Source organism: Rhyacophila brunnea, unplaced genomic scaffold, assembly GCF_057557595.1.
Source record: "Rhyacophila brunnea isolate RB1 unplaced genomic scaffold, BYU_Rbru_1.0 scaffold_23, whole genome shotgun sequence".
NCBI classification, from domain to species: Eukaryota; Metazoa; Arthropoda; class Insecta; order Trichoptera; family Rhyacophilidae; genus Rhyacophila; species Rhyacophila brunnea.
The window spans coordinates 26,494,870-26,515,164 of NW_028232893.1; the positions used below are offsets into that span (position 1 = coordinate 26,494,870).

At 35.6% G+C, this 20,295-nt stretch overlaps 1 protein-coding gene across 1 annotated transcript in view; it reads right to left on the minus strand.

The window, feature by feature from the left end:
- LOC147069774 (RRP12-like protein) overlaps positions 1-18,029 on the minus strand; it is a 33,186-nt gene extending 15,157 nt beyond the window's left edge. The window contains exons 1-11 of the mRNA XM_085950533.1: positions 17,752-18,029; positions 15,487-15,736; positions 14,452-14,578; positions 8,449-8,748; positions 6,773-6,856; positions 5,275-5,427; positions 4,713-4,948; positions 3,489-3,603; positions 2,308-2,472; positions 1,200-1,856; positions 414-886 (exon numbers count right to left, since the gene is read on the minus strand). Of these exons, the coding sequence (XP_085806659.1) occupies positions 414-886; positions 1,200-1,856; positions 2,308-2,472; positions 3,489-3,603; positions 4,713-4,948; positions 5,275-5,427; positions 6,773-6,856; positions 8,449-8,748; positions 14,452-14,578; positions 15,487-15,736; positions 17,752-17,887 (2,696 nt within the window). The 5' untranslated portion in view covers positions 17,888-18,029. The remainder of the gene's footprint in view (positions 1-413; positions 887-1,199; positions 1,857-2,307; positions 2,473-3,488; positions 3,604-4,712; positions 4,949-5,274; positions 5,428-6,772; positions 6,857-8,448; positions 8,749-14,451; positions 14,579-15,486; positions 15,737-17,751) is intronic.
- Positions 18,030-20,295: the final 2,266 nt, after the last annotated feature.

Below are 20,295 nucleotides of genomic sequence, written 5' to 3' on the forward strand. Positions count from 1 at the left end.
TTTGTGTGTGAGTCACGGTATTGACCTAATAGGTTGAGCAAGTGGCTGACATCCATTTCTCGTAAAAAACAAAATCTGTTAATACAAATTTCTACCCTGTGAAGGCCCAAATTATGATCCTATTAGGATCGGACATGGTCGGAAAAAAAAAACTAAAAATACAGGGATTTTGTTAACACTCTATTTGTGAGAAATGTGTATCTTTTTTAGTTTGTTTAGTTTTAATAACACTATTATGGACTGATTTGAATTGTTTAGAAGCACCATTTTAAATTCACTGACATTGACAGTATCATTTGTGGCAAACAAAATCGTTGCTGTTTAGCATAATGGTCATTGAAGCAACAAAAGAATATGCTTGCCTATTTGGTGAAAAAAGAACTTGTGGCGGATGTAATCAAAGAAGTTCTTACCGCAGTCTTGTTGCTTTACTGCTGTCGGCTGCCTTATTGAGCGACTGCACAAGCATCCTCTGTATTTTTTTTCTATTCTCATTCAAAAACTGTTTGCAATTCGGTTTATCATTTTTGAAGATCTCCTCGAGTATCCTGTAAGCCTTTTTGTGCTCCATGTCGACTAATTTAACTTTTTCTTTTGTGGACACCTTCTCATCTTTAACATCGTCAGTCTCCATCCCCTCCTTCTTCTTTCCGCTGTCTTTCTTTGAAGTCTTCTTCACTTCCTCTCCGGTGTTTTCGCACAGGGGGAACACCCACTTGTCAAAGAGACCCGACAGTTGCTCGACGCTCTGGTAAAGAACCAAAATCCTAACGACGTCCAAGAGGCATTCTTTCTTGAAGTAATCATTCTCGACTGAATCTAATTGAGATAGGGCGCTCTGGAATACTTCTTCACGTAGTTTATCAGGTGTTATCGTGAGATATACCTAAAAAAAATTAATGTAATTAAATTAAATCTCTTTTAAGATTCGTCTTTACAATTGAGTGCGAAACATCGAGAAAAACATGCATTACACTAGGGGTAGTCAACCTGGTTCCTACCGCCCACTAGCGGGCGTTCCAGCTTACATGGTGGGCGGTAAGGGTTTTAAAAACGTTTTCATTATGTTATACTGGGTTCTTAACAAAGATTGAGCCTGATATCCAGTATTTTGTTTATAGGGTTATAGGATTTCACACACCTGCAATGGCGAAGGATCATGGATATTTTTTTCGATTTAAATGAATATAATTATGTACCTGAAGTGTTTCCAGTGCTGCCAACCTTTGCCCTTCAGCGAACCCGCCTTTAACCGGAGTCATATAAACATTCAACAACAGCGGGATAAAATTCTTGGCAAACCTCGCCAATTCCTCCACGTCACCTTCGTTTTCACTTTCCGCACAAGTATTCACCAACTTTCTCAAACCTTGCATAACAGAAGGCCGAAAATCAGAATTATCCTTGAGAACTGTCCCCAGTATTCTGGCCAAGTTTTTAAAGTTATCCTTCACATCGCTCGGACTGTTGCAGAAGTTGGGTAGAAGCGCCCAAAATTGTCCGCACAACAGTTCGTACGTATGTGCGTTGACTTCATCACCCGCGCTTGAAGCCACTTTGGATCGGTCTCTGCACAATGATGCCATATCAAGGATTTCTTTGGAGAAATATTGTAAAGTAGAGTTTTGTATTTTGTCTTTGAACACGGGTATTAGCCAGCTTCTGTCGAGGTTAATACTGTCAGGGGAGTCCCGCAGAGGGATACATTGCAAGACAAAGTCGGGACCGAGGGCTTTCACTGCACACCCGGTGGCGTATTCCATTTCTTTCAATAGTGTGAAGTTGTGACTCTCCCGACGTTCGTTTAGGTGTGTCAGCATCGGAGTCAAGAGAGGTTTTATGTGTTCGTTGCCAATCTGAAACATAATAAAAGTTTTAGCCAACGGAATGTGTCTTGCGACAGCTTACTTACACCAAGACTGGTAGATCAAAACTAGTGTCATCTAGAAAGAACTAGAAAACTACAGTTTTCAATCTATAACAGCGTTTCCCAATTTAATTAGGTCAAGGAACCCTTTTCTATTCTGTTATAAATGCATATGCACATATTTTCATGAGCAAAAATGACTAATTTCTTTTATAGTGTTAACTGTCAATTTATGGTGGACCTGCATTGTATTATTTGATTAATTATTTGTAATTAAATAAAACACAATTTTTTAGTATATTTATATTTGTATATAATGTCCCCTTGAAGAGGATGAAACCGGTATAAAAATTTAATTAAAAAGTGGAATAAGTACTAAAAAAATTGGGTTTCATTTAATTACAAATAATTAATCAAATAATACAAAAATGACTACTTACCTCAAAGCAAACAGCTATTGTTAGTATAACATGTCTCGTGGATTGGTTGAAAGGATTATCGAGGCCAGTTTTGATGGACTTGAATATCGATTCCAGATTACTCCAATATTTCTTCGCCGAGATCTCATCGATACACGCCGGTTTCACACAATCCAACAGAATAGCCTATAAAAGAATAATAGCAGTCAAACTTGGTTATTCGAAATTAATAAGATCAATACAGGGAACTGAAATACCTAACGGGCAAGGAGAAGCAGGCAACCGATCTCGAGTAAGGAAGAATACGGGCTAAATTTAAACATGTGCCAAGAATACGTCATAAGTCGATTATTGACAACTGCTCTCGGTTTATGCATTAACGCTCATTTAATATTGGTGTATTACACACACTATTGCGCGTCTATAATGCGTTGTTCATTTCCGTAGGACACTCACACATTCAAAACCCTGTGTCAAGCTTTACTGTGTTGGTATATAGCCTATCAGAATTATATTTATTATCTGTTCTGTGGATCAATATTAGATAAAAAACAAAAAGTACAAAATCATATTAAGTGTATGGTAATAAACAACTCAATCCGTGTCAGCATATTGATAGGGAATATTAATTACCCGTTTCCCATAGTGTCCAATTAGTACTCAGTAGATAGCTGATTGCAATGATTGTTTCCGCGATATCCATTTTTCCACATCGTCAGCTATATCCGATGATGCAAACTCCATATAGTAGGTGTTTCAATTATAATAATTATTTCCTAAATATTCTTTTCAAGATATTATTTTGTCTGTGAGTACGTCAATAAATAGCGGATCATAATTCATTGGACATGTCACTCGAATATACGTTCCCGGTCTGTTAGTATCTCTGTCTCTATATCGCTCCGCACAACATCTCATTCTACCGAGATCGGACCCCGGAACAGTATCATAAGTATTGTAATATACTGTTGTACCGACTGTTAATGCTGCAAATAAAACTCGCTCCTCCATCCATCGGAGCAGCTACCGAATCTCGAATTCTCACCTCTCCTTCTGACAACATCTTCATCCACCACACCTACTTTGATGATCCCCCCACAGGTGTTTGTATCTTTCCTCTGCAACCGCACATGGAAGAACATACGGTGACGACCAATAAACTAATTGTAAAAATATCACAATACATATTCAAATGTCTGTACCTTTAGAGAATTCGAAGATGCGGATGTGATCTCCATCTGATCGGAGAGCCAAAGTTCTGATACGCAATTGTGTACAAATCCAGGCAACGACACCATGCACGTGTTCAAATCCAGACTGTAAACAAATGTGAAATTGTACAAATATTGATACATTCGAAGATCGCCTGCGTTTAGTTTGGTACGAGATGCAGTAGAGAAGGGTGGAGATAGGCTGTTAAGATTCACCATAAATAGTGCACATTAATAATTCTAATAATGCTAATTCATTCATACTTATTTGTTTTCATTGAATTAAGAATACATATTACATAGATTGTTGGTTCATTTTATTTAAATTCATTAAGGCTATACCTCAGTTGAGGCATGGTCTAAAAAGATCGTGGCTAGGCGATGCGCGGATTGTGGGTCACGGGTGCAAATGACACATGCCGACCGAAATATAATTTGTCATATAAATTCAACATGCGTCCATTTAATGTTCTGTTTATTGTATAATATATTCATTTACATGTTTTCTTTTTCAAGTAAATGGGTAACATTTTTAGTCATCTTTACATGATGTAAGAATTAATACCCCCGTCGCCATCACCAAACAAATTAACGTATTCACACCTCGACGTTCGTTCTCCGAATGCCAGCGAGTCCAAAATTTTGTCGCGCCTATAGTTGAAAATTATTTGCCGTTTCACTGATGTATCGTCTTAAACCATACCTAAACCAAAAAATAATAGATAAAAAATATTATTCTATCTATAAAATATCCAATGTTATGTATGATTTAATTGCATAATTTAAGATATTTTTTTTATATACGATGAGTATTTTTTTGACTATTGTTTATTATGGCTTGGTTTCGCAGGGTTTAAATGAATTTTAAAAACTTACCAACACCGTCTGGAAATTGTAGTCTTATTTCAATGAAAACAAATACGTATGACTGACATAGTTTGGTTTGCACTATTTATGGCGGATCCTAACAGCCTACCTCTTCCCTTCGCCACTGATGAGATGTTCTACTGTACAACAATAATATAGAAACATCTCCAATGTTAAATTATTCAACGATTATTAACTCATTATAATCAGGAGCGCAACCTTCACTCCCGATTCATTCCATTTCGAACATGTTTCTTTTCTTTTTAAATTAAAATTCCATGACATCTTTATCGTGATCCTAGTTAACCTAAAATAAACATTAGGCCCAATGATTGTATGTAACCCTACCTGGCCAAGCAGACAAAAGCCTGCTGCATGACGGTAACCCAAGCCAAGGTCTGTCGGGAGTCTCCCATCCCGGGTCTGTAGGCTGTCAGCGCCCGGATGAGCTGAACAGCAAGAGCGGAGGTCAAGTGGGACGACTCTCCGGTGCTCGTGAAGAGTGAGTGCAATGTCCTGAGGCACCACGTCTTCACCACAATGTCGTTTTGTGTCATAAGCGACAGTATTGATTCACATGACGCCTGTAAATTTCAATAATTGTCTCGTTTATATTTTAGGATCACAAACATAAATAGTTTCGATTTACCATTATTCCAGCATGTGGTACAAATGATTCGAAACTGAATTTCGATTAAAATTCTGCACGGAGCAGCATCCCGAGTTCACAGAATTACAATCGGCCGAACTGTTTCGATCTGGCCGATTTCAATCTCGCTGAGCTGCATATTTAATTTGAAAGAGATACCCTGGTTCACAATATGAGAGTTGGCCAAACAAAAAAAAATAATAAATATTTCTGCGTGTCACGCAAAATGTCACGAGTTATTTTAATATCACCTTTACCTACCTTAATGTGTTCCTTGCTAAACAACGCAATGACTTCTTTGAGCAGTGTAAGAATGTGAAGAACTGTTGTTTGGCTAGACAGCAACACTTCGCCTTTCATTTGAGAAATGCACATGGCCGCCACTCGGCCTGACGCTGGATGCATTTTGGGCACCTGTAGACATTAAAATAAACTATATTTTGTTGCAAGATTGTCCGTGATGCAAAATTGGAAGCCAAAGGCTTAATATTCCATAAATTATTCAACTATTGGGATATGCCGACGATATTGATTTCATTGCACGGTCCTTAGAAGCCCTCAGACAGGCATATTTTATTTGCGTAAAGTCAGCTGCTGCAAACATGGGACTCCGGATAAACGAAAGTAAAACAAAATAGACTACGGCAAATATAATGTGTAGCGTGGCCGTTTCGAGAACTACAATCCTCCCTAGCCCATCCCTCTTCGTTCCTCTCGCCACGCAATCATGTTAGATTTTTTTTGACATTTCAATGTTACCATATAACTAAAAATATTATGACAGATTGGAAAAATATTGTCATCTGGTATTGTATTCGATATTCACATTCTGAACCAATGTAGGGGAAAAAAGTCCTGGAAATCCTTTCATAAATATGACAGCGCCACGACGGCGGCCATGACACTTCAAGTTATAATTTCCGCAGTCTACATGCCAGTTCTCCACAGTGCAACAGATGATAATAGCACCTTTATCATTGGCGGCGGTGCTTTTGAAACTGTGGATTCATTTGTTAATCTAGGATCCCTTGTCACAAACACGAATAACACAAGCGATGAAATAAATCGCTGGATCACCCTCGCCAACAGGTGCTATTTTGGTCTCCAAAGGCTTCTAAAGAACAAGGCACTCTTACAGAAAATCAAAAGATCCTTATATAAACCTTATGCAGTCCCAATTCTACATAATAGATTTAATACCCAAATTTACATTTTTTCTTTCCCGCAATTTACTTCTGAAATATTCAAAATTCAATTATAAATCAAACGCAGCATGCGTGCGTTTCTATTTATAGACACGCCTGCAGTGCCCAAGGCCGTGGTTACACAATGTGACTGGTGGGCGATCTTTTAATTTAGCCAATAAAGGGTGGGCACACGATATTGTTTGTCATTCTGCATTGTGACTCAAATGTTACACTGCCCCGCTAAGTAAAAAGACAGTGTATTTGGTTTTAGTGAAATGACAACCCAAGTTTTAAACTACCGTTTCTAAAACAAAAAATACTGTCAGTACAGTTGTTGACAGTTTTCGTTCTCATTGTTCACATAATTTTTGCATTTTTTTCGTGTCAATTAATGTGTCAAGCAAAGAAAAACATTGTCAGTTCTAGAGAAAAGGAATGTTCTCGAAATGGTAAAAGAATAAATCTCTTTGTATCAGACTCATAAAAATGTAAAATCGCTCTGTATTATGTATAAAAGAATTAAATTACAATTATTAAAAGACTGGGTATAGGAAGCAACATATTGGACGCACCTTATTTTGTGGGTCTTCGGTGGGCAGCATGAAGCAACTTCCTCTCAGTATCGAACAGATAGCGTGCTGTGCAGCCTTGCGTACCTGTCAAATATCAATTGACATATTGTTACAGTAAAACCTCGTTAATACGAATTCTATGGGACCGAAAATCTAAAAAAAATTCGAATTACGACATGTATGGGGGAAAAATATAAAAATTTTGAAAATTTTTTTTTTTTTTGATTTCCATTAATTTCGTTTCTGATCATAGATGTGCCTATTGAATTGGGTCGTAAGTCAGGATTATTTTAATTACCATCGTAAAATAAGTCATTTTTGATGTTTAAGGAAAGTCTGTCACAATTTTCAATGACTGGCTCATGAAATAGTGTACTTTATTACGATTTATTGAATAATTTTATATGCCAGGGACTCTGAAATCATTTTAAATTACGAAATTCGAATTATAGGTATGGTTTTATATGAAAATAATGTTCATGGGACTTTTTTTCGGGAAAAATTCGAATTACGGCGAATTTCGAATTATTATTCGAAGAATTATATTACTAACGAGGTTTTACTGTACGTAGTTTCAGTCAAATGCTCTGGTCAATGTTTTTGCCTCATGTGTACAATATTTGGATATATTTACTTATCTAGATATTTTTCTGACTTATACACAGTGTAGAACAGTATCAGATTCTTCTTGCAGACTCATTTAGGTGTTGATATCGTTACTTTCAAATGACACTAACACCGTTCCTAAGTGATTTCGTCATGGCCACAATGCCAGAAGAATCTGTCCTTCCTCTAGATGAAAACTCTGTCATTGACCCCAATAGGGGGTTTAACTTCTTCTTCTTCTTCAATGGCGCTACAGCTCAAGTCGAGCCCTGGCCTCCTCCACCGCTGTCCTCCAGCCGGAACGGTCCTCCGCACGTCCTTTCCAGTTCCCGACCTTAAGCAGCTGGTTGGCATCCTTTGCAACACTATCACCCCATCGTGTGCGTGGCTTTCCCACTGGCCTTTTCCCCCCTGGGTTTCTTTCGAGGATCTTCTTCGGTATCCGTGACTCAGGCATGCGCTGGACATGGCCTGCCCAGTTTAGCCTCTGGAGTTTTATGAAGTTGGAGAGTTTTGTATCTTGGTATAAGCGGTATAGTTCCGTGTTGTACCTAATTCTCCACTCCCCACCATCATTCTTGGGTCCGTATATCCGCCTAAGGATCTTTCTCTCAAAGCAATCCACCATTTCAGCTGCTTTCACATTTAACGTCCATGACTCGCACCCGTATGCAACGACTGTGCGTATGACGGTTTTATAGAGCCGCGTCTTAGTTTTTCTGTGGACATTTCTGGATTTGAATATGGGCAGCAATGAGGGTTTAACAGTCTACATAAATTAGTTATCAAATATTGGCTAGGTACCTGCATGCCTGACGTCACGTGATAGTACGCGATATGCACCTCAATATATTTTACACTTAAGACTTCTATCTAGAGTCCAAATTCTTGTTTCAATTAGTTGTTAATTGACAAATAGCTTAGAGGCGATTGTCAGGGATGGCATACTCCAAATTTAACCAAATAAGGGTTGACACTATTTTATTCCACGGCTTTCAAAATATGAATCATCTGTTTACTAATAATTTTTTATTTACTGCAAAGTACACAAGTAAAGAAATATTACTTACTTTAGGTTTAGAATGGATAGCAAATGCCAGTATGGAATCGAAAACTTTCATGGTGGAAGATTCACTCCACGCGGCGTACTCCTGGGCCCTGAGAAAGACGGAGAGACATCCCACGAGGCATCGCAGGATAACATTGCTGTCGGACTCGGCAAACTTCTCCAGCAAGTCCACGAACAGGGAGGCGGCGTCAGAGAACTGGCTTCTCAGCACGGCCTGCGGTACCGACTTCAGCCCCATAGACAAGAGGGAGATAGTGGCCGCTATGCCTTCATCTCCTTCGGTGGCTCGCAACGTTTCAATCTGTGCAAGAAACTTTTAATCAGTTCAAGAAAACACTTTACAAAATCACAAAGTTTCGGAACACTATTGAAGTGAATTTATTTTTACAACGCAGACAGCAAAATTTTTGATAAGAGTAAATACAACTGATTTGTAATGACATCACAGCTGACTGAAAAAGTAAAAATAACATGTGCACTTGATTGATTGTGAACTGGTTGCGTTTAATAATCGATAATGATCCTTAGGCCAATTTCTGAAAATTGAGCATGGCGGCATTAGTTTAATCATAAACTCTAGTATACCTACTGTATCATAACATTATTTAACTATGTATTTAAATGGCTATTCCGTTTTCCGGTTACTTAGAAATTATTGTAATTTGGCGGAACTATTTACTCTTAACCCTTTTACTCCCACGGGGCCGATATTTCGGCCCACCATACCTATGCGAAAACTCCATCTGGGCCGATCCATCGGCCGAAAGTTTGGAACCAAATTTACGATTTATTCCAAATTTTTTCCCGTCATTTCGTCTCATGTAGACAAAGCATTATATTCACTCTGTGTTGGGCATGACTAATATTTATTTTAGTGCAGCACTTGTTTATAATTTGGCATACCCTAATAACTCACAAGTCATAATTGCTCTTGCTGTCAAACTCGAGACCAAAGAGGGTCATAAAAATAATAAAACATTATTTTTATGACACATTTTAAATTCTGATATTTCTTTTAGTTGTTTTATGATTCATATATCACATTACAAAATGAGTTTTGTAATTTTTGAACTAACAATGGATGCCACTGTACTTTTTGTAAGATGGTGAAAAAATACATGAATGTAAATATTATTATTAGACACCAGACATCTGGAGTCCTTTTTTTTTGGGTCAGACTCGGATATTACAACATTTTTTAATTAAAAAATGCGTTAATAATTTATGGAACCTATGTTTTTCAGAAAAATAAGTTGTAGGATGTAGTAGGTACAATGACATATGAAATAAATGATATTGATAATATGTGCAAGAGACTTTATCGAGACTTAATTATATAGAAACGCTGCTATTAGTAGATATACTATACTATTTAGAGAAATTAATGAAGCGCTTACGTATAGAGTGGAAAAATTAGGTGTTAATAGTAATATCTATAATATTTAATAATATTCCACTTTTTATATACCTATTATTGAAATCAAAGTTTAAAATTTCCACTAAACTACTTCTATTTTCACTATCAACGACCGGACAGCTAGTGTATTATTAAAATCGTACCAAATCTGAATGATTTCGTATATTATGTTGATACTACGAAAATATATAATAAAAAACATATTATTATATTATTGTAAAACCAATTCAACGAGGATTCAAATCAATGCTTATCAGCTCGGAGTAAGGACAGATTTTTACACAATGCACAACAGCGGCCACTTGAGAATATCAAGATACGTCTGTTATATTTACCATAACTACTTAAGTACTTAAGCCAAACTAGTAATTATTTTTGTATACTTCACATATAATACGTTTCTTGTGATACGAGAATGCAACAGCTGGATTTAGGGATGGGTAAAATGCAGAATATCGGACCTACGTGGTTAATGAAACCATTTAGAAAAAGTTTCGTACGAAAGATACTTCAAATCGTACTTTTGTGTTTCAAGCAAGTGGTTGGACATGTTGAGATATTCAATTTTAATATATAGGTACTGATGTTGTAATGTTTTTTTGACATTTTGATAGGCCATTTTCAAACACTTTATATTCATCATGCAAAATATGTAAGTATATGCGTTTTCTGTTAATTGCTACTCCCTAATACTATAAATTATATATCATAGTATTATTTCAATGAATTGTTTCGGAAGTTATCAAAATGATACAATCATAATTAGTCGACGTTGACACATTGTGTATATATAGTACCTAATACCATTGATAATAAATTATTTTATCAAGAAATATTAGATATAAATAGGTATAACACAGTTGCAGTGCCTACCATTTCTTAACAAGTTGACCTTCCCTAATAGCTCATTGCTTTATCCAATCTGGGAGTTCACACATGAAACTATAATTTGATGTTATAGTAATATGGTAAAAAAAACAAAAAAAACTTAACCTGCGCGCTTGTTAACTGATCTACGTATTTTCTTAAAATCCGACATCACTTCAGTTTTGACGATTATGGATTATAGCTTAAAATTGTTGATTTGTTTTGTATTTAGTGAGTAGGTATATTTCGTGATATTTCACATTAGCTGGTTCCATTGTTTACGGGAAATGACGATTTAATGGGCTTACATATTGAATGTATTAATAGTATGTAAGATATTCATTACGGGTTTTCACAAACACTTCAGATAATCAAAATTTGTTTTTTACTTGATCCTTTACTAATAGGTAAGAAGGTTTTCACATTCTTTTATTATATTAAATTAGCTTTTTTCGATGTCAATGTGCATTTACGATCGGTGAGTGCGCATAGTCCACGAAGAAGGCATACGCCGGGTCGTAAATAATGACTTAAATAGAATACCTAGTACAAAACATAAATCAATTAGAATTTATTGATTAATGTTTTTGCCACTCGTACCCGTTAGATATAGGGACCATTATACCACGTTTTCCTCTAGAAGGTATATAAGGTACTTTTAAACACTTTTGAACTGATTTTTTGTCCACAAAATTACTTTATATTATTCACACGACTATCACAACTTACGATGGTTATTGTACATTTTGCATTTTTGTTTATTGTTATTAAATCTTAGTTGATATTATTCTTTTGACTTATTAACTTAAAAATAACAATAATGGATGAAATATAATATTCCTAAAAATTATAATATGGCACATACAATATATAATTGTCAAGCCTCGATAGCGAAAGCTGCGTGACTATCAAATGCACTATGTAAACCTGCTATTAATATTGTTTTAAAAGCACATTGCATTGTTATTTTTTTAAGATTATCCTTTGCTTTGTAATTTTATTCTTGTAAATCCACGGTAAACATAAATTTATATACAATATTGGTATATACTACAGCTGATGATGATACATACTATCGTATGGAAAATAACTCATTTTTAAGTAGTGGACTTTTTGTATTCATCATGCGATTGAAAACAATAAAACCACATTCAAAATATGTCATTGGTAGGGAACCTTTTTTAATATCTGAGGTAGGTGAATTTTAAACACAGAAAATTTTTCAGTGATGAATTTGCGCTATTTCATAATGTATATAAATCAGTCATTTAATAAATAAGGACAAATATCACCAACAAGTTAGTTCAAGTAAACAACGACTCCCACGTTATCTATCCTTAATTAATTGACTTTTTATGCAATAATATGTACCTACCTATATTTTGTAATGTTATTCAATTGAAAATGTCCATTAGGATAAAATCGGTTAAATATCAAAATTATAAAATAAATGTGGAAAAAGTACGAAAGTACATAATATAAAGTGTTTTAATGAAATATGTATCTAGGTACCAGTCGTTTTATGTGATGAATAGTTCTTTACACTTTATAATATGTAAGTATTTAAATCAAATACATAATATAATCATATATCAGATAATTACTTTTTAATTACAACATTTATATATAAAAATATAATGCTAATTTTGTCGAATGGCCACCTAATCGGCGTGCCTTTAGCGTACAATGTATTAAAACGGACGGCAGGACTTTTTTAACGTTACACACCTACAAACTTACCTGTAGAATGAACAAAAATGGAACTACGAACTACCATAGGACGCCATTTTGAAAATTTCATTCGAATGTCAGATTTTGTCCAGTTACGAATCTTGATTGGGTAGTTTTCGACAATGGCCCCATTTTTTTTGTAGTACTTATTCCACTTTTAATCAATAAATTAGGACCGGTTTCGTCCGCCTCAGAGGGACATTTTCAACTGAATCTTCCCTTGTTCAGTTGAAAATGTCCCTCTGATGCGAACGAAACCGGTCCTAATTTATTGATTAAAAGTGGAATAAGTACTACAAAAAAATGCGTTTTATTAAATTAAACAACAATAAATATTAACGTAATACAATGACTAAGTGAAAATCTGAAGCAATATTATATTGCAAAACCTTTAGAAGAATGCAATTACGGCTTACGCAATACATAATATTATAATAGTAGGTTCAAACGAATATTTTCAGGGATGTTTCGCATCTACAGATGTACGCCACTGGTATTTTGAAGATGAAATTTCTTACGATCGATTTGATGAAATTCTTCAATGTCAATAGTTTATAATCAAATAGACCAGTTTGGGCAGAGCATCCTCAAAATACTTAAATATCTAAAGAAAAACAAGTAGGTATGTGACTTTTTTATCGATATGTAGGTACGGTATTGTTGCTTGGTAATACTAATAGGTATCAATATGATACACTTAGAACATAAAACGGGTCAGCGGACAAAATCTTTCAATATTTGTATTTATATTAGTGGTAGGTACGCAAAAGCTATTCGATATTTAATTATGAAAAAACATATTCTACACGCATTTTATAAAAATGGTTTACCATTACTTACCTGCAATAAAACAAACCATCAATTTTGTAATGCGACCTTTTTAATTACAGTTTGCGAATTTGAATTCGTTTTTAGTCGCCCGGACGTCGCGTTAAAATATTGGCAATACGATTATTTTAATTACAATAATTACCATCGCACCTGAGCTGCCAGAAAAAACAACTGACTAATTGTAGAAATCCATACTAAGAATCATTTGGGCAAAAGTCTCCTTAGGATATTGGATTCGTCCACCATTTTAATGTGTTTTTTTATGGGTTGACGGTTAAAGACTTGAAAGATCCGGTCTTTAATTATTATAAATGATTTAGTGCTTTGAGACTTATTTTTTGAAATTACTTCATTCCCATATCAGTTAGTCGTCGATACTGTATCGAATTCTCTTGCGATTTCGTGAATTGAATAATATTCTTGAATACCTTGAACACTATACGATTTTTTTTGATTACTTTATAAAAATTCTATTTCATAGATAAATAATAATTTGTTTATTTTTTTTCTGTTACTACATAAGGATAGATTATATTATAAAATTTGATAAAACAATTATAAATAAAAAAATGTTGTCACACTTGTTTTGTTATTCAAACATAGTTTTATCCGTTCATTTCTAAATAAATATTGATACATTATTTTTTTCTTTTGTTTTATTGATGTAAACTATCAATATTATTACTTATTATTGCTTTATACACCATTGAGAACACACAAAAAAAGTTTCAAATTTTTAAAACATGTGTAGAATTAGTTATTTAAAAAAAACTAAATCGACGATTTTTTGTCAAAAATCGCTTGGGAGTTTTCGCATATGCTAGGCTAGGCTAGGCAGCTGGGAGTAAGAGTTAAAATATTGCTCCATTATACATAACTACAGTAAAACCTCGTTAATACGAATTCCACGGGACCGAAAATTGAAAAAAAATTTGAAATACGAATTATGAAATGTATGGGGGAAAAATATTAAAATTAAAATTTTTTTTTTTTGATTTTCATCGATATCGTTTATGATCGTAGATGTGCCTACTAAATTTCCGGTTCCGTGTGTGTTAATGTTAATTTACTTAGCAGGGCAGTATTATACTTGTGCAATTTTTTTGCATTTCTTAAGTTTTTACTGTGGTTGAATTGTGTTTCAAAATATGAACTTACCAGAGCAGCATAATATTCGGTGCTGGTCTCTGATCCTCCTTTTTCTTTAATTACTTCTGTTACCGCTGCTAGGATAGCCAGCATCTCCTTGTGCAGGGCGCATTTTGAATCGAATCCTTTCAGCAACCTTAAATTATATTATACAAGTAATTCAAATAATAATAGTTAACCGGTAGTTCTTGTGACTAAGGACTACGCTGATGATGCAGTCTTATTCAGTTTTAAGTTTAATTGAAGGTAGTCAGGTGGCAATTGACGTGCTCCATAATAATCCGTGTCACGTTAGCCTAAACGGAAAATTAAACCACCGCAAACGCACCTAATCCAATCCAGATTTCAATCTGTCCAGCAAAAACCTGGAGGTGCTCATTATGGGATATGGCACTTCGCAAAGGGAGGTCACTTTCCGATTGGGAATTGCTGGAGTGACATTTAACTTAATGCGGAATCTCTGGGAATCGAGTTGTTCTCGATTGAATCAAATCCCATGTATTCGACGGCTGCATTCTGATTTACCACTGTAGAGTACTCAGATTCTAGAACAGATGTCTATGCGAATACTGGAAGAAGCGAGGAAATAAGAAAGTAGTCTGCAGCCCCTCGTCACAATCGAAGCGAGATTGCGACGTTGGTCTACGGTTGATATGGATACCTCAAGAGTTTTAACATTGCCTGCCTTGTATCCAATACAACTGGATTTCAACTTCCACGATGATTGGCAAGTGACAGGGAGGAAATGGTCACAAACCAGTAGAAAAAATATGCAGACATTGTGTTTGCAAACAATGTAGCAGCAAAAAAAAACAGGAATGTCTTGATGTTGAACTACGGTAGGAATCTAGAAAAGAGACCATGGAAGTCATGGATGCACGAGAGAATAGTATCCCAAGATTATAGGATTTTACTAAATAATGAAGAGTGAAAAGGTAGTGGAGGAGATCACGGTTCCAATAGAGCTGTAGAATATTGAAGACGTTGTACAACTATGTTAATACTGAATTTAAAAGAAAATTGAGGTAAATTCTACTCTAGTACCTGGTAAAGCTGGCATTAGAACAGGCGCTCCAATCAGAGGCGAATGTTTGAAATGTCTTGAAGGTGGCGACACTAGATTCGCTGCCGTCTCCTTCTCCACCATCATCATAGAGTGATATGTCTTGGAGGCTTTTAGCAATAGACAATTCACTTTCCGCCGCAGGCTTCTTGATATTAGGTATCCCATGGCCGAACACGTTTATGGCATTGTGTTTTTTCAAAGCGTCACTTGTAAGTCCGCTGTTTGCTCCTGAGAAAGAATTGACATGTACGTCATGATAAACTATGTCACATTTTAGAAATACGAAAAACAAATAAATAAATATGATGAATAATAAACATAAGGAAAGACATTTATTAAATCTAAAGATATTGAGGGAAACATTCTTCTAAACATGAAAATGAAGCAAAAAAAAAGGGACCAAATCTAACAGCTCTGTACCAACATAACACTTAACTCTAAAATCATGTGGTCCAGCCACAGGGTTACATGTAAATTGTACGTAAAACATTTCACCGTGAGCTTTCTTATCGGAAAGAGATGACCGTATACTATACGGTCTCCAATTTTATTAGATTCAATATGAATATGAAAATTGAATCAATATTCAATTTTCATGGCTGATTTTGGCAAAATTCATGAATTCAAGAATGAAAACCTATCCTAACCTAACAAATAATCCAGTATATCGGCTATTACCAAAATTTGTTTGCTGCTGTCTTCCTAAGTGTAAACCGACAAGAACCGTGTTTTATTTAGGCATGAGTTTTATGTCAGTACTATACGACCCAAAGAGGTTGAACAGTCTTTAATATACGGCCATATATTGTCGATACAACATTTCACGGTGAAGTGTGATACAGAGAACTGCATACGTACAAGTTTCCGGACACGCAGCCACAGAGGGCGCCTTAGAGGCAGACTGAGCAAGCTTTCATTCTTTCATCCGACCCACTGGACCAGTCAATTCATGACTGGCCATGGAAACTTTGCGGCCAAACTGCAGAGGTTTGGCTTGGCAGGACATGGGTCGGGTTGCTCATGTGGACACGATCAGCAGGACGCAGAGCACGTCCTGTGAGACTCCACTTATGGGCCCCGAACGAGTGGAGTTGTTTGCCCGGGTCCGACCCCATTCGTGCCCAATAGGACACACGGACATGGTGGCAACCGAGGCCAATTTTGCGGCCTATACTAAATTCGCCAGAGCGTACGGGGAGCGGGACACTCCTGACTCCCCTTGCGACTCTTCAAATTAAAGTCACTTTGATAGTTGCCATATAAATTAACATCATGCATTCGCACTTTGGTACAAGGTTGCATCACCAGTCCCGTGCGGCTCTGCTCGGGACAAAATAAGGGCTTAAATTCTTTGATCTGGCATACGTAATGGTTGTGGTAGGCGGCCGCGCATCGACGTGGCTGCATATACGTAACGGGTGCGGAGGTGGGAGTTTTACACACCAGTGCTCATCAGACAGACAAACGTGACAGTTGGAATTTGTTAGATATCTGCGCTTGTGCAATAGAACGATAGTGGCGAACCTGCCGGAAAAAATTAACTACACTGCACAGAGCATTTTTGACGTTTACCAATTTTCACAACCAGTCAAATAACACCATAAAATGAGAACAACTCGTCTCGCTTACGCTTGAAAAATGAGATTGGCAAGACAGTCAGCACTTTTACGTGTAAATAGTTATATCGCGATAGTTGAATTTACACACTATTGGTGTCAGTAAATCAATGCACGTGAAGTACAGACGCTATAAGTCATCCATGTGCAAAATGACACATCTGAGATAACATTTTTGGCAATTCATTACCGTATCCTAGGATTATTATGAGCTTTACAATTTTGATTTATAATTACTTATGCGGGGTCTTATTGTCTATTGTTTTTGGCACATCGATTATTTTTGAAAGAAATGTGTCACTTTAATGCCTTATTAATTTTTATTTTTATACTTAGTTTCGTGGAAAGTCATATCATTATTTCGTCAATTTCTAGTCAGCAGCACTTTTGGTCTTTGGCATAATAAAATTTGATCGATTTATAGCATATTATCCATGCGTCAAATTAGCCAAACCCCGACGGTAATAATTTGTAAAAACAAAACACACCGCCAACCCAATTAAAAAAAATACGTACTTAATCGAGTGCCTATGTTGAAAACGACTATATTTCGTAGATAATTAAAGTGTAAGAAATCTCAAAAGATAAGCATGCAAGACAAAGTGAAAATTATTAACAAAAACAAACCTAGATTTTCGTGAAAGAATTTTGATTTTGCCATATCACGGAATTTTGTGGTGGATGGATTCGAACTCGAGGATTGGCCTTTTCGCCACCTTTTCCCCTTCGTGGCACCTTTCAGTTTAGACCTAAATTTTCCCATTTCTGTAAACGTTAAACTATTTGTATATTATTAGTTATTACAAATAAGTCGACGCACGTGGGTAAAATCGTTTTATTGCGCGGCTTCAATTTTAACCTTACAAAATTGAATACACGTTAGCCACATGCACGCACGAAACGTCAAAATATGCCAAGCCAGTGCTGCCATATCTAGAAAACTATTAGAGTATTTTCGTCTTTGGTATTTTCGAAAAAATACAAAACATTCTCTTTTCTGTAATCAAAATGTATTTCCTTTCGAATCGTCATTATTTTTCTTGCTGGAATGTTCGTTTACGATGATTTAAAAACATGTTTAAATGTACAAAAAAAATCTATGACGCAGATGGCAATCTATAACGGCGTTTTGCGAAAATCCTATTTTTATCAATTTTCGTAATGTACTCAGTGTGAAAAAAGATAGTAACATTCGTTTCTCGTAGCTTTCCGCGACATTATTATCTATGTCATATTATATTGTTCCCGCCATCGGCCACAGCCGTCACCTATCTATGACAATCATCATCATCAATTTTCTATGATCATTTTCATTTGTTTCTTGTTACGTTTCGTTTGTTTTTCGTATTCGTCAAAACTTTTGTAATTATTAGTTCATGTCATGCATATGTCATGGTTTATGTCTGTTAACTGTTTGAATGTGGATAGGTAGGCGAAGTTGATCGCCGAGTGGCTGTAATTATTATTGTTTTAATTTCTTGTACTTCAACATCACCGAAAATATTGTTACAGTAAGTTATTGGGATGATCACTTTTTTTTACCTACCGACATTTTCCTTTTGTGCTAGTATTTAGAACTTTTTTTGGTAATAATACAGTAAGTACTATAGAGCAGTACTTCTCCAGTTTTTGCCCCCTGGGGGGCCGTGGAGCTCCTGCCAGGGAGCCCCGAATTTTTTTCAGTATTTGAAAAAACAAAAATCATACTGTCATCACTGGACGATACCAGATACAAATCACTCAAAATCTGGACTTCGAATTTTAACACGATCGCAATACTTTATGCGATATCAATAAGAATTAATTGTAGAACTTAGTAATGAACTTCATCTCTTTCTTCATGACAAAAAATTGGTAAATGTGCCGCATGAAATTTTATAGCTTTTTTTTTAGATCAAACCTAATCTAACCTACCCCAACCTAATATTACATAATAATATAATCTTAGTTTGTGATAATGATGCATCAACATGTATGAAAATTTCAAATTTTACTTATTTCCACGTGACCATTAACATATTACAATTGACATGAAGTGCCAGTAGGACAATAGGTGTGTCAATAATTAATAATAGGTGGGACAATAATTACAGGTAAATGTGCCGCAGCTGCCGTCATGAGATTTTATAACTTTCTTTTTAGACCAAACCAAACCTAACCTACCCCAACCTAATATTACATAATATAATCTTAGTTTGTGATAATGATGCATCAAAATGTATGAAGATTTTAAATTAATAATTATTGGATCAAAAAGCCTATGCGCCGACAGAAAAGGGTATTTATTATAATTGTCTACATGGAATAAACTGTTTTTGTAAAAAAAAAATCATAAAAGCTCATGACAGCGTCGACGCCACAATTACCGTAAGGGCTCGAAATGGACCGGAACGCACCGGAGCGCCGTTACGGTTCGTTAAATCACCAAAATTATCGCTCCGTCTCGTGGACATATTAATTTGACAATGAGCTAGATTTGCCATTTAACTTAAAAATCTAAAAATTTGTCCACACTGGTAACCTCATTAAATTTCACGATAATTATTAAAATTTGTTTGACCAAAAATTATTTTAATCGAAATTTAATGAGGTTGCCAGCAACTTGTTGCCAATGTGGACACGGCATAACACATTTATTTTTATAAAATACACAATCAATTAGATAACTATGTTAACATTTTCATAAAATATTGAGCGCTCCGGTTCGTAAAATATTCCATTTCGAGCGCTGCAATTACCTAATTACGAAATAAATTACTTAATTAAATTTAATTCAATTTAGAAAAAGTAAAAATTCAACAGAAATTTCAGTATATTTCAGCGCTCGAAATGGAAAATTTACGAACCGGAGCGCTTTACAAAAATATTATAGTTATTTAATTTTATATGTATTTTATAATATAAAAACTGTGTTATTTTTTTTATATGGCCTATCTAGCTCAAATGGTCGAATAAATTTTTCCACGAGAAGGAGCGATAGTTTTGGAGATTTTATGAACCGGAACGGCGCTCCAGTGCGCTCCGCTCCATTTCGAGCCCTGGTAGATTTTAAAACGAAATCATGTTTTCTTCTTTTTGTGATCACTATTTCACAATCAGTATCACTTGGTCAGCAGCGGCGTATTGGCACCGATCGTCTCCAATGGGTTAATTTAGAAATTATCTCCGTGA